The 13,098-nt window shown below is 39.9% G+C and overlaps 1 protein-coding gene across 3 annotated transcripts in view; it reads left to right on the top strand.

The window, feature by feature from the left end:
- The first annotated feature begins 384 nt into the window (after positions 1-384).
- The window catches only part of nhsb (Nance-Horan syndrome b (congenital cataracts and dental anomalies)), a 46,123-nt gene continuing 33,409 nt past the window's right edge, over positions 385-13,098 (top strand). For all 3 annotated transcript variants that reach the window (XM_046840751.1, XM_046840753.1, XM_046840752.1), the window contains exon 1: positions 385-1,272. In XM_046840751.1, the coding sequence (XP_046696707.1) occupies positions 993-1,272 (280 nt within the window). In that variant the 5' untranslated portion in view covers positions 385-992. The remainder of the gene's footprint in view (positions 1,273-13,098) is intronic.

Consider the following 13,098-nt stretch of genomic DNA (forward strand, 5'->3'; position numbering starts at 1 on the left):
ATTGTAATTATGTTTCGAGTAAAAAACGTGTGTGTGTGTGTGTATATATATATATATATATATATATATATATATATATATATATATATATATATATATATATATATATATATATCCCTGTGCAGCTCCATGAAGAGATGTTTTTTAATGGGATAAAGTGCAAGATCTTGAGTGGCCTGCTCTAGAGCTCAGTCCTCATCCCTACTGAACACATTCGGGATGAAATGCAATGCACCCCAGTCTTCTCATCCCACATGAGTACCTGAATTTACTAAGACCCTTGCACAAATCTCCAAGTAGACTCCAAAAATTTTGAAGAGTGGACATTATTATAACAGTTCATAAGGACTACATATAGAATGGAATATTTATAAAGTGCATAGGTCAGGTGGTCACAAACTTTAGTCCATGTAATGTACTACAGATCAAAGGTTAAAGAAAAAAAGCTATAAAGTGTATGAAAGAGTAGATATGTGTATGGATATGTATATAGATATATATTTCACAAATCCAGCTGCACTTTGTTAACAAGACTATGGACAGTGAATGTGTGTGTGTGTGTGTGTGTGTACAGTATAATAAGCATTTTAGTGCAGGATTTCCTGGTGCACATTTTCTCCCAATGACTCCATCCCGCGTTTTCAGCCTCTCCCTTAAAACCCCTCCGAAGCGTTGGATGCAAAAAAAAAAAAGAAAAAAGGGAAAGACAGCAGCTCAGGGAAAGGCGTGCAGGAATCAGGAGGAGGAGAGAGGAGTCTTTCATTGGGGTGTGGGGGGGGGACCGCCGCCTCCAGCGCAGCGCAGCGCACCAGCGCACTCCATCCTGATGTGATGAAGTGAGATGGGAGAAGCCATGGAGGCCTGGATGGTGGATCTATGGAGTTTGGCTTGAATTTACCCCGCTGTTTTTTCACATTTCGGATTAGGTTGGTGGTGGTGGTGGTGTTGGAGGAGGACAGGAGGAGTGCAGAGCTGGGTCGGATTTGGCCAACATGCCGTTCGCCAAGCGGATCGTGGAGCCGCAGCTGCTGTGCAGACACGCCGTGCCCAACGACGAGGGCTTGCTGTTCGAGGACCTGCGCTCCATCAGCAACGTGGCGCTGGCGCGCAGCCTCCGCCAGCTCGCCGACTTGGCCAGGCACGCGTGCTCCATCTTCCAGGAGCTCGAGGACGACGTGGTCGCCACGGGCCAACGCGTGCGCCTTCTCCAGGGCAAAATAGGCCACATGCAGCAGACCGCCGGCGCGCTCGATCCCAAACTCGAAGCCGTGCGTAAGTAGGATCTCGCCTACCGTGCATGCCCGAGGTCTGCTTTAATGAATCCTTAAAGTGCTATGGTGAGCCCATGGACCACCATCACCTCCCTCTCTCCTCTTCTCTCTTCTCTCTCTCTCTTTCTCTCTCTCTCTATCCTTCCACATTATCATGTATCACACGCCTGCATGCGTAACCAGCACCTGCGTCGCGCCCCGGTTGCGCGTTCGCGTCTCAATCATCCAAACCTCCAACAAAACAACCGAGCTCTAATGGATTGGTCTATTTTTTTTTCTTCTACTGATTATTCCTGGAGGTTTCTGTGCTGTCCAAGGTAAAGAAGGTGCGCCATGGCTTCTCCTCTCAGCTTATTACTAAGGAAAAAAATGGTCCACTATTCATGCACTGCATACAGAACACACATCTGTTCATCTAACCTGGATTTCCTTTGTAAGAAGGATGTTGCATGAGGGTAACTCGTAAACATGTTCACGAGGTATAAAGGGTAGGTGTTGTACCTCAATCAAAATCCGTCACTCTGGTTTGAAGGTGATTTGAGGGAGTTCTGGGTTTCCCGAGTCGCAAGGTGATGCTCGGGTGCAGCCAGAGACATTTGTGCAGCTTTCCAGGCTTTTAAAATCTTGTGCGACCACGGCAGTTTATTTTCACGCAGGTTTCGGAGCAACCTGAGTTCTCAGGGCGTTCGAATAGGGAAATGTTGCCTTTTCTCGATCTCTCCCCATCCGCTAAGGGTGATCCTTCATACTCTGCAAACCAAAGGGATGTGAAAATGAAAAACAAATGCCGTGGACTCGTTCTAAACCATGCATGAACGGTCATGTACTTTTAATAGGCGTGTTATGCATGACCGGATCATGATTACCTTCTTCATGCTTAGAGAGTGTGTTTGCTTTTCTTATGTACCAGAGACCACAGCATGGGTTCTCTATGTTGAAAGTCTCCCGGAGAGCTTTGGAACGACTGTGATAAGACCGGCAGACTGGCTGGCCTTGTCGTTCCACTCCTCCCCGAGCCCCCTTTGGCTGGTCGAGAGTCGCTGTGTCTCTCCACAAGGGGCAAAGGTCATGTCAGCAACGAGCTTCGGTCTAAGGGTTGTTCTGAGGTCAAGTAGCCAAGCAGCCCCTGATTACTTCCTGGATTCTAATTATAGTGCCAGAACCACCTTTACACACATGGGTCTAATCTCCAAAAGATTAAAGCTATGTCTACATTCATTTGGATAGATATGAAAACTAGGTTTTTGGTTGAACACGCTTTAGCAGGGAATGTTAGTCTACACTGAAACATCTGAAAACGCTCACATCCCTGCGAATGTGTAAAAAAAATATCAGAAGCTTTGGCCTGTCAGACTAAAAGTCTGTCATTGTGTTTAAATATCAGAATTTTTTAAGATTAAAATCACATTTGGAAATCAAAAAGCTGTGCAAAAACAAAAACAGCACCTCACTGTGGACGGAGGGCCAAAATGATCTCAAACTGGTGTTGATTAAAGTCGATGTTTTCTTGTGCAGGCTCGAGAAGATTGCTTGAAATTCAAAAGAATGAAACTGGACGCTCTAAATCCTTCTATGGTCCAAAGTTTGTGGACACCTTTTGTGGGCTTTTTGAACATTCCATTCTATTTAATCCCCATTTGCTGTGATGATAATGTCCACTCTTTTGGGAAGATGTTCCACCAGATTTTGGAGTGTGCTTGTGGAGATTTGTGCTTATTCGGCGAAAAGGGCGTTAACAAAGTCAGATATTGAGGAGGCCTGGGGTGCAGTCAGCCTTCTAATCCATCCCAAAGGTGATGATGAATTTTTTGAGGAACGACAGCTAAGATTTATAAGGTTTATATTAATGTTCATGTTATCGTTTCTATAGCAACAGCTCATGCACAGGGACTTGTGTGGTATACTTTTCACAAAATATAATGAATTGTATAATTATTCCATGGTAAAGGAGAAAGTTGATATAATGGTTGGAAGGAGTTTTCAGGATCAGTGCTTTGTAGCTGTTGGAGATAATCTTTTCTTTGAAGGCTTTCCGACGTGTAGAAATTTTTCATCAAAATTTCTGTAGTATAAGAAAAATAAGGCACTTTAGGTTTCACCCGTCAATCGAATTTGAAATCCCTGTAATGAAGATGAAGTCAAAAGTACTATTCAGCTCCCGCTCCGATGTCAAGGGTCGCCTCGATACGACGAGTGTGTTGACACGTTCGATGTATGCGGGCGGCCTGACCTGAGCCGGAGCGATTAATCACTAATGAAAGTCCGACGTAAGCTTGTGCAAACACGCAACGCAAAAACGAGTGCAAGTGTGTGGTCCCGGGCCGAAGTGTGCGTTTGTGTTTGTTTGGGTCGGTGTATAATATTTCCATGCAAACATCTAATAAGAGGAGACAGACTTAGCCCGCTGCGTTTCTGCAGTCAAAATAAACACGCTAAAGTGTACACTCTACAGTCTGAGATCGGGGGGGGGTAAAAAAAAAAGGCTTGGCTTAGTAAGGCTGTAATTTCTTCGGCAGACACGTTATTCTCGGTCAAATAGTCGAACTCGGAGCATAGAAATTAGGTTGATGCTACAATCAGTATTTGTTGTGTGTAAACACGTTTAATTTTTATTTAAACTGTTATAGTTTCTCACAGAGTTTTCTAAATGAAGGTAGAGTGTCATGTATGCTTTGTGGTACTGATGCTAAGATGAAAGATTATTTCTAACAGTAACTGTAGCTCAAGTACTGGATGATTTTAGTTCTATGTTCTATGGTTTACATGGGTCACGTTGGAAGATCTTATGTGGCCTGCTTTAGAGCTCTGACCTCAACCCTATTAAACACCTTTGGGATGAATTGTAGCACTCAATGCGCCCCAGTTAAGACCTGATTTTACCAACACCCTTGTGGCCGATTGAGCATAAATCCCCTCAAGCTCACTCCAAAATCTAGTAAAACATCTTCCCAGAAGAGTGGAGGTTTTTAAAGCTCTAATTGAGGATTAATGTGGACTGGGATGTTCAAAAAGCACCTTATAATCAGGTGTCCACACTATAATGCTACTGATGCTAACTGTAGCTAAAAGGTTATTGTTTTGCAGTAACTGCAGCTCAAAAACTGTATAGTTTTAGATAGTAGTTCATTAGTTCGTATATTTTATTGACTACAGGGTGGAAATCTGTCTTTCGTGTCACCACACAATACAAACTACAACATCATACCCGCCTGAAACTGACGCGAAAACACAAATGAATATCTAAAAAACAAAAAAAGACTCAAATATTGGATGATTTTAATAATTACAACCTAACACAATAAATTTAGTTCAGGCTGAATGAAAACAAAGTAAACTGGCAGCCTAAATGCTTGTCATTATCACTGTTTATTGTTTTTAGCTTTTCAAACTAAAAGTGGTTTAGTGGAACTGAAAAAAATGGCGCCATTGGTGAGCCTTACACTCCCGAGGTAATGCAAGGTAACATATTTCTGTAAAAAAATCAATCTCAACATAAAAAAATTCCTCGTAAAACCCTCTGACCTGTCAGCAAACATCAAGTAATTGCTCGTACAAACAAAGAAGACTCGCAGAAAACTGTGACAGCAGTTGCATGCTGTTGAAATGGTCGCTATCCGAGTCATAGTAAATGAGTCGCTATGGAAACGATTTTTAAAGGAAAAATTTGAAGACATCGGATTCAAGAATTCTACAGCCGTGTGCTGTAAATCAGACACGGATCCATCGTTCATTCCCGAAGTGCAATTACAGTCCTGCTGATGGTTCATGTTTAGAAGGGCGATAATTTCGCAGGTGTGTAAGTGCTCAGGATGTGTGGTTTAGCTTGAGGCCGTAGCGTGTTTGAAGATGAGATGATTATGGTACTTTGAGAACGAATGACGAAGCAAAAAAAACAGGCTTGCACCTTCATCAAAATACATTTCCACAGGTACTTTTTCTACCTCGGGATCTTTGACTAGACACAATTGTTGCTGATGTTGCATGATAAGGCAGAAGATAAGGATTATTTAAAATAATTAATAGTGATTAAAATTGAATTTCTGAATATGATGAATGGTTTTCCAAAAACTGTATTCTAATAATGCTAATAATTCACTCTCAATCATGTGGTTTATTGGAAATGTAGTTTGCCCGCCTCAGGATTAAGTTCCTTTAAATGTAAGATGGGGAAAAAAGCCGCGGACGTCTAATTAGTTTGCGCTACTCTTTTTGTTAGAGATTCGTAATGAGTCAGTTTTTACACAGTATCTGATGACTTTCATACACTTAGCACCGCTGTCTCACTGTTTCTAAGGGAAATAAGTTTAATCAATTTTTTTTAGTTACATTGCAGTAAAAACGCATTCCGGAACACCAATAATGTTCATTTCATTCTTGCTTATTTTGAAATGAATGAGAAAAAAAAATCACATATAGTTCCAAAAAATTGTACCTGAACGCTAATGAAAGTAACTTTTTGTCTTTCATTTGAACGTGACGTTAAACAGAAGTATTGAAAAAAACCGTAACACTGTCGAAATGCAACTATGATTATAAAATACACTTTATGGAGAAGTGGTGGTGGACCCCGGACCATTGTGTTTTTTTGAAAATCCGATTCCACCTTACTTCCTATTTGTTGTTATAATAACCTCTACTCTTCTGGGAAGATGTTCCACTAGATTTAAGTGTGCGCTTGTGGAGATTTGTTATCATTCAGCCACAAAGGTGTTAGTAATGTCAGCTACTGTTGTAGGTGATGTGATCAGGCTTAAGGTCAGATCTCAATAGCATTCAAGATCTTGTACTCCAACCCATGTAAACCAGATCTTCATGGAGCTGGCTTTGTGCACGGGGACATTGTCATGTTGGAACAGGTTTGGGTCTCCTTGTTCAAGTGAAGGGAAGATTTATATATTCGACCACATCCTGAAACATTTTATACAATTGTGTGCCTTTGTGGTAACAGTTTGGGGACATATGGCTGGAAAATTCAGGTGTCCATTAAGGGTATGAAGGTAAATCAGAGCACTCTATTGATCTTCAATTGTCTAAATGATAGACTTACCTTCCTTTTTGGTACACTGGATAGTGTATTGGGCTCCTACAGTAGTTTCGACCTTAGTGGCAGCTGATGAAAACAATCCACAGCCTTATGATTCCTGGTTTGCATTTTGGCATTTGGTCAAATTTTAAAAAGGCTAAAATAAAATAAAGCTTCAGATATTACTTTAGTCTGGAAATGTTTGCGTCTAAACTTAACTGCTGTAACTAAAACCAAACCCCAACCACTGAGGCAAACCACTGTGTGAGGGAACAATCATTTACTGTGACAAATACTATACAGTAACATATTAGCCTTGAGACAGATACACTGTGACATTCTGACAAGGGCGGTTCCATGGACGTTGTTTCGTTATAACACGATAAACACTAGGACAAAACAATAATAGATATGGAATAATGGAACGGATAATAATCCGCAGTATAGGCGTCTTGTGGAGGCAGCGCAACTTACACTTAGACTTAGGAAAATTGTGTTACAGCAGCAGCAGGTTACACAAACAGTACTGTAAAAGCAGAATGTAAATAATTTTAACTTAAATTAATAAATACGATATTGACAGATGATTCTACATAAAAAAGAGAAAAGTGTGAAATGCGCTAATTGTCAGTGTATATGAGTGTGTGTGTATATAAGTTGCAGTTATCTTCTTTCCTTTTCTCCTTTAATTCCCCATCTCCTCCCCTTCCTCTCTCTCTCTCTTGCTCAGACCAGAGTGACCCTGCAGCCAAAGTCATTGTCCTGTTGTTGTTTTTTTTTAGACCAGCATTATACAAGTGTATACTGGTGTTTCTTACTAAAGTAATAGCTCGAAAAGCAGCATGCCATTCTGGATGCTGATTATGCCCATCCATGAGCCTTCAGTGACCTGGAAGTAAAGGCTGCATGTATAAAACATCATCAGAGGGCTGAAATCTGATTGGTCAGCCTCTGGTCTTAAAAAAAGCATAAGTGCTTTTTGAGGTTTCCCCAAACACACACACACATACAGAGCCTCAGAGAAATAGTGTTGTACACTTTTCGGGCAAAATGCTTCAGTTATAGACCTGTATGACTATAGACTTAAATGGTTGTAGATTTGTGTAACAATAGACTTAAATGGCTACAGACTTGTATGACTATACAATTGAATGTCTATAGACTTGTATAACTGTAGGTGTAAATTGCATATAGACTTGTAGTACCAAAGACTTAAAATAGCTATAAACTTGTACAACAAAAGACTTGATTGTATATAGACTTGAGCAACTATAAACTTGAACGACTTTACATAAATCAAGTTTTTAAAAAAAAAAGCATGATAGTTAGGCGAAATATATAAATGTTGATAAAGCAAAAACCAGTAATGGTGAATTGCATATTTCTGTCATTAAACTTTATTAAGTTAATAGGGAAATAATATGGAATGACGGTTTATTGCTGCTATAATGTATGTGGTGTAATAGGAATAAAACATTTTAGAAAACACACACACATAAACACTCTTATAGGAAAATAATCAACTTGCACATTTTTCAACACATCAGTCTAACCAAAGTTAGAGTTTGTAAAATTGTCAGAAAAGCACAATTGAGTATTGAGTTTAGCTACATTGTAAAAACAATGACAAAATCTTACCTGAGACATTTCTCATAAAAGTTTTATAGACTTTTAATTACAGACTTATTGTGATGAACTCCTCTGAGACTTTTTTATTATGATTATTACCACCTTCGCCAGGTGGATCGGTTCAAAGGGTCATGAACAGATCCTCGGTGCAGTGTTTGCCCTAAAGTGCACTTGCCCTAACAACGGGGTTAACACAACGGGGTGGAAAGGAGTGTTAAACAACTTCCTTTCAAACCATCCATCATGACACATCACAGGCTAGCAACTGATCGGCAACTTCTACAGTCTCACGGATTGCAAATTTCAACCTGCACAGCTACCCGATTAGTTACGCGTTGATCGTGATCATGATATAGTATCAGAAAGTTAGCTTGGCTACCACTGGCAACAGTTATTTACCAGAAAATATTGGCTTTTGATTCATTGGTGCATTTAAAGACCGCAAAAGCAAATTCAAACTGTGTGTGTAATCAGCATTTTAAAATCCACTCCAGAATTGTACGACTTTGAGAGTCTTAGTTTGATTAAAAAGCCTATATATGAAGAAGGAATGTTGGTTTATGGTTATAACGAAAGCTGCTTTTTCTTTTGATTTTCAATAATCAAATGCATAAAGACACTTAGCTCTGTAATTGGATTTAGCATTAACATTAGGTAACAATTCTACATCTTGTTTTATTAAAATCCTTTTTTAAATCGTGCCTAACTTTAGGCCTTAGGCTTTTCCTTCTGAGGTGCAAATCAGCCACTGTATTGTCTCCACACGTAAGGTTGCCAGTTATTTCCTTGGAATCCTTACACTGTCCAGTGAATTGCCATCAATCATTAAATCACTCAAACTATTAAATCAGTGCAAGGATCTATCCGCTTGTGTTTAGAAAAGCCTCAGTAACATGTCACATTGAAATAAGTAGAATAAATCCAGCAGAGCCCCCGCTGTCAATCAAGCATCCGAGTGAATGACTGAGATGACAGAGAGTTTGGGGTCCAACCTCATGAATAATTAGTCAGAACAGCAGGGTCACAGCGATTCCTTCTTTTGTTTTCTTAACAGCCAGATGTATAACTGAGGAGATTAACAATGGAAGACACCTGGCTCTGTAGTTAGGGAGGGGGGTTGCTGATATCAATCTCTATGGCCAGTCTTTACAGACCATCAACCTTCTCTAACCATCATACGGTTTATGAACATTTAACTTCTATTTCGAAAACATTTTATTTCGAGATTTAAAAAGAAAAAGACCCTGAAGAGATCATGTTTGGCGAAAAAAAAGTCTGAATAATACGACTGTATGGTGACAAACAAGATGAAGATCCAGATGGATTGAGGGGATAGGAATAAACACACACACACACACACACACACACACACACACACACACACACACACAAACACAGTCCTCTGATGTTTTGACTGGGTCTAGACAAAGATAAACAAGTGGATCAGGTAAAACACTCAAGCCGATGGTGGGTCGACCCAAGGCGTCTTCCATCATTTTAGCAGTTTGAGAGCTCAAGGGAAGCCCTAAAAGCCCTCATCCTAAAAGCATGCCTATAAAACCTTCATACATGCCCACTCGGTGACATAATGTGTGAGTTGGGAGTTAGTGACAGGTGTTGTCTCAATCCGTGAGGAATATGACTAGCTGTGTTACTTTTTTTTTATTTTAATCTTTTGCCACAAAGCCTCGTTGATGTCTAAAGGCATTACCTTGTCTGGGGTTTGAACACCAATCTCTCATTACCTGGGACTTAAAGCATGCCTTGACAAATATATAAGGGTTGCAAATTTAGTATGAATTTTACTTTTTTTTATATAGTGGAAAAAGCATGAATCTTTGAACCGTAAAGTAATGTACATATTTAATACGTTGCTTGAATAAAAGAAACGAGAAGTAGAGTGAGGCGAGGAGCGTTGACAGTTTTTCTGCCTCTTAGCAGTCTCTGTGCCCTACTTTCATACAGCTTCTGGGTCCGACAGTACTTTTAATGTTTAATGCCCTTTGATTCGCACTGGAGACACATCAAGGTTCTCAACAAGGCTTTTTTTGTACAGATGTTTGATGGAAACGGGCTTGTACGCACCCCAGAAGGAGAAGGTCGAATTGAAAGGAAGATTTACACCACAGGCAAAAAAGAGGACATCGTGACAACCTTTTTGATCAGTGTACCCCGAACTTTTATTTTTGTAGCTCGACAAAAAAAATTGCTCATACCCAGGATTACCTCGGGTAATATCAATAGTTTAAATAAACAAACAACAACAAAAAAAGTCTCACCTTAAACATGTCAAAATATCATGGTAAACACCTACAGTTTTAATCCTGAGTTTTGAATTGATTGCTAGCTCTGATCACACGGAATTAGCAAAACACTACTAGCTAGCTGCTAGCTAGCTTAACAATTAGTACATGTTTGAAAATGTAGGAAGTAGGTTTTATTATAATTTTTTTTTAAGTACAAATATTTTGTGGAAGAACAACATAAGCGAAGAGATCTTGCTTTATTAAATTGTATATATTTTGATACTATCTTTGATTTATTTAGTCTAGGTTTCTGCGTACAGTATAACCCCCAGTCGTGTCCCAGACTACAATGGTTTCCCGAAAGCATCCTGTGTTACTGTTTAGCGAACGCTTTGATGATGATTTTACCATCATCCCACCAACCGGTTATTCAGACTGCATATTCATGTATAAGACTCGCATCTGCGTGTCACCACAGGTTCCCGTGTCTGATGCGAGGAATTCCGTTATCCATGCGACCGGGGATGAGGGACTTGCTTCCTCTGGGCATGTTGATACCTGTCGGAATTCCCCATGGTTGACTAAGACATTTTTTTTGGTTTAGAATTAGAGGGTAGAGGAAATAGTTGGTGGTCTGTGTTTTTTATTTTTATTTCTTAAAGTTAGTTTGAAAAGCAGCCTATATAAATCACGGAGAATCATTACAGTAAATAGCTACAGCTTTGTGTGCTTAGGGATAGTTTTTCAATTCACTTTTTTCAGGCACATTTATTACTAGCAGCAAGCAATCAACAGTGTCTATGAAAATGCAATGCATTCACACGTGAGGCTTGAATGATTTCCTAGACTGGTCCTGTGGGTGTTTGTGGTCTGCCATTTCATCGGTTGCCCACTCACAATTTTTGTTCCTACCTGCAAATATGTTCTAGTTGCTGTTAAAACCAAAAGGAAATCATTAGCAGTCATTGTTTGGTGCTTCTGGTGGGTTTGATGGGGGTTAGCTTGAGAGTACATAACCTACCATGTTGCCTGTAAATCAAACAACAATCTCACATTATACTGTAAAATTAGTATTAGCATTGGAAGGCTAGTACCAAAACAGTGCACACCCAGAAGCATTAACACTAGTGCCAATAGTTGCTAAACACCCACAAGAGACAAACTACAATTGACACAAGACAAGAGGCCTGTCGCTAGCTTGTGTAAACATGGGGTGCTAGGAATGCAAACACGCGCTAAAGTAATCACAGCCCTGGTCGTAAATACCTACAAGGTCTTAGTTAACCTCCTTTGTTGTATTTGCAGATGTCAAATCTGGAAACGGTGACATCCTGGTGATTTATGGGCAGAATGTAGCCGATGTGAAACAAAATTTAAGAATTTAAGATAGCTGATATTAGAAATTAGTCAGCGGTGTAGTGCGTATTTATCTTGATATACATAATGCTTAATATTTGTTTATTTTTTTGTTACTTGTGCGTTAACTTGTTTTTGACAGCAGTATTTGTTTTTGCTAAGTCTAGTCTCAAATCATCAGCTTTAGCGTGTGCATTAGTCTTGACGAAGGGTCAAACTGTTGTCTGTGATACTAGCGGGTTAGTGCTTTCATTCCAAACACGCCTGACCTTGTTTGTTCTCTGGGTATGAAGTTAGAATGGAGAGGGACTGAAGCCTAAGTAATGAATAGAGCACCATCTTGGAGGCCCTTAAGTGCCACTGCATTGCAGGTAGTTTCAGGGAAATTGGGGTCAACGAAGAAAAAAGGAAATGAAATAAAGCCCAAAAAATATTTCGTTCGTAAAAATGCTGAGTCGTCATTTCAAAGAAAAGAAAAAAAAACTACCCTGTCCCTGCTTGTCATAGGGTTTTGGCCAATTAAGATGATGATGGTGATGATGAAGATGTCCCTGGCTATGGATGAGCACAGTTTAGTTGCTGTATAAGATAAGCCTCTAGAGATTAGCCACCAGCTGATGTGCTGTCAGACACTTTTTTTTTTAGAGTGTGCAATATCGGGCAACTCTGTACCATGGGAAAGGATAAAGGCATTCCACCATCTGAGGTGCTTTTTTTTTCTTGAATTGAGACCCTGGTGACATTTTTTTTAACAAGCCTATGAGTATCTGGTCCAAATCTTCTTTATGGGGTTTCCTTAGTTATCTTGAACAGTGCATTTTAAACAATTGGGATTACTTGCATTGTTACACAATCACAGTGCTCACTATAATACAGCATAATGGATAATTCTATGCAGTAAAGTATTATTTCTATGAATACAAAATTTATTTTACATTTCAAATATGTAAAACACTTCACAGTTCTTTAGCTCTGTTTTCTGGGTTAAGTTGCACCGCATGGCTCAATCAACACTACATCACTTACATGCGCTAGACCTCACATGAAAACTACCTGGTGGTGATGTTATCCGAGCGGGTTGTTTAGCTCTGTACCTGCCTTTCAGGGCATCAGCATTCTACCTAATTGGACTCTTTATACTTACCCTACAATAAACACACATGAAAAGAACCCATATAGACCACGTGTAGACAACCTTTAATAGACCATGCATAGATGACCATACTGTAAATAGACCAGACACACGTTGGCCACGCATAAACCACACATAGATGACCACATAGACTACGCATAGACAACCATGAATAGAGCCCTTAAAGACTGCATCTAGACACACATAGACCATATATTGGTGTCCACACATTGACCACACATAAACCAAATTCAGACCATGCATAGATAATCATTCATAAACCACATATTGATGATCACACATGGGCCACACATTAGACCACGCATAGACTCCTCATAGACCACGCTTCAACCACACATAAACCACATATAGGCCATGCATAGAAGACCATGCCTCGACCACGTATTGATGACCACACAATGGCCGCACATAGGTCACACA

Source organism: Silurus meridionalis, chromosome 26 (assembly GCF_014805685.1).
Source record: "Silurus meridionalis isolate SWU-2019-XX chromosome 26, ASM1480568v1, whole genome shotgun sequence".
Lineage (NCBI taxonomy): Eukaryota > Metazoa > Chordata > Actinopteri > Siluriformes > Siluridae > Silurus > Silurus meridionalis.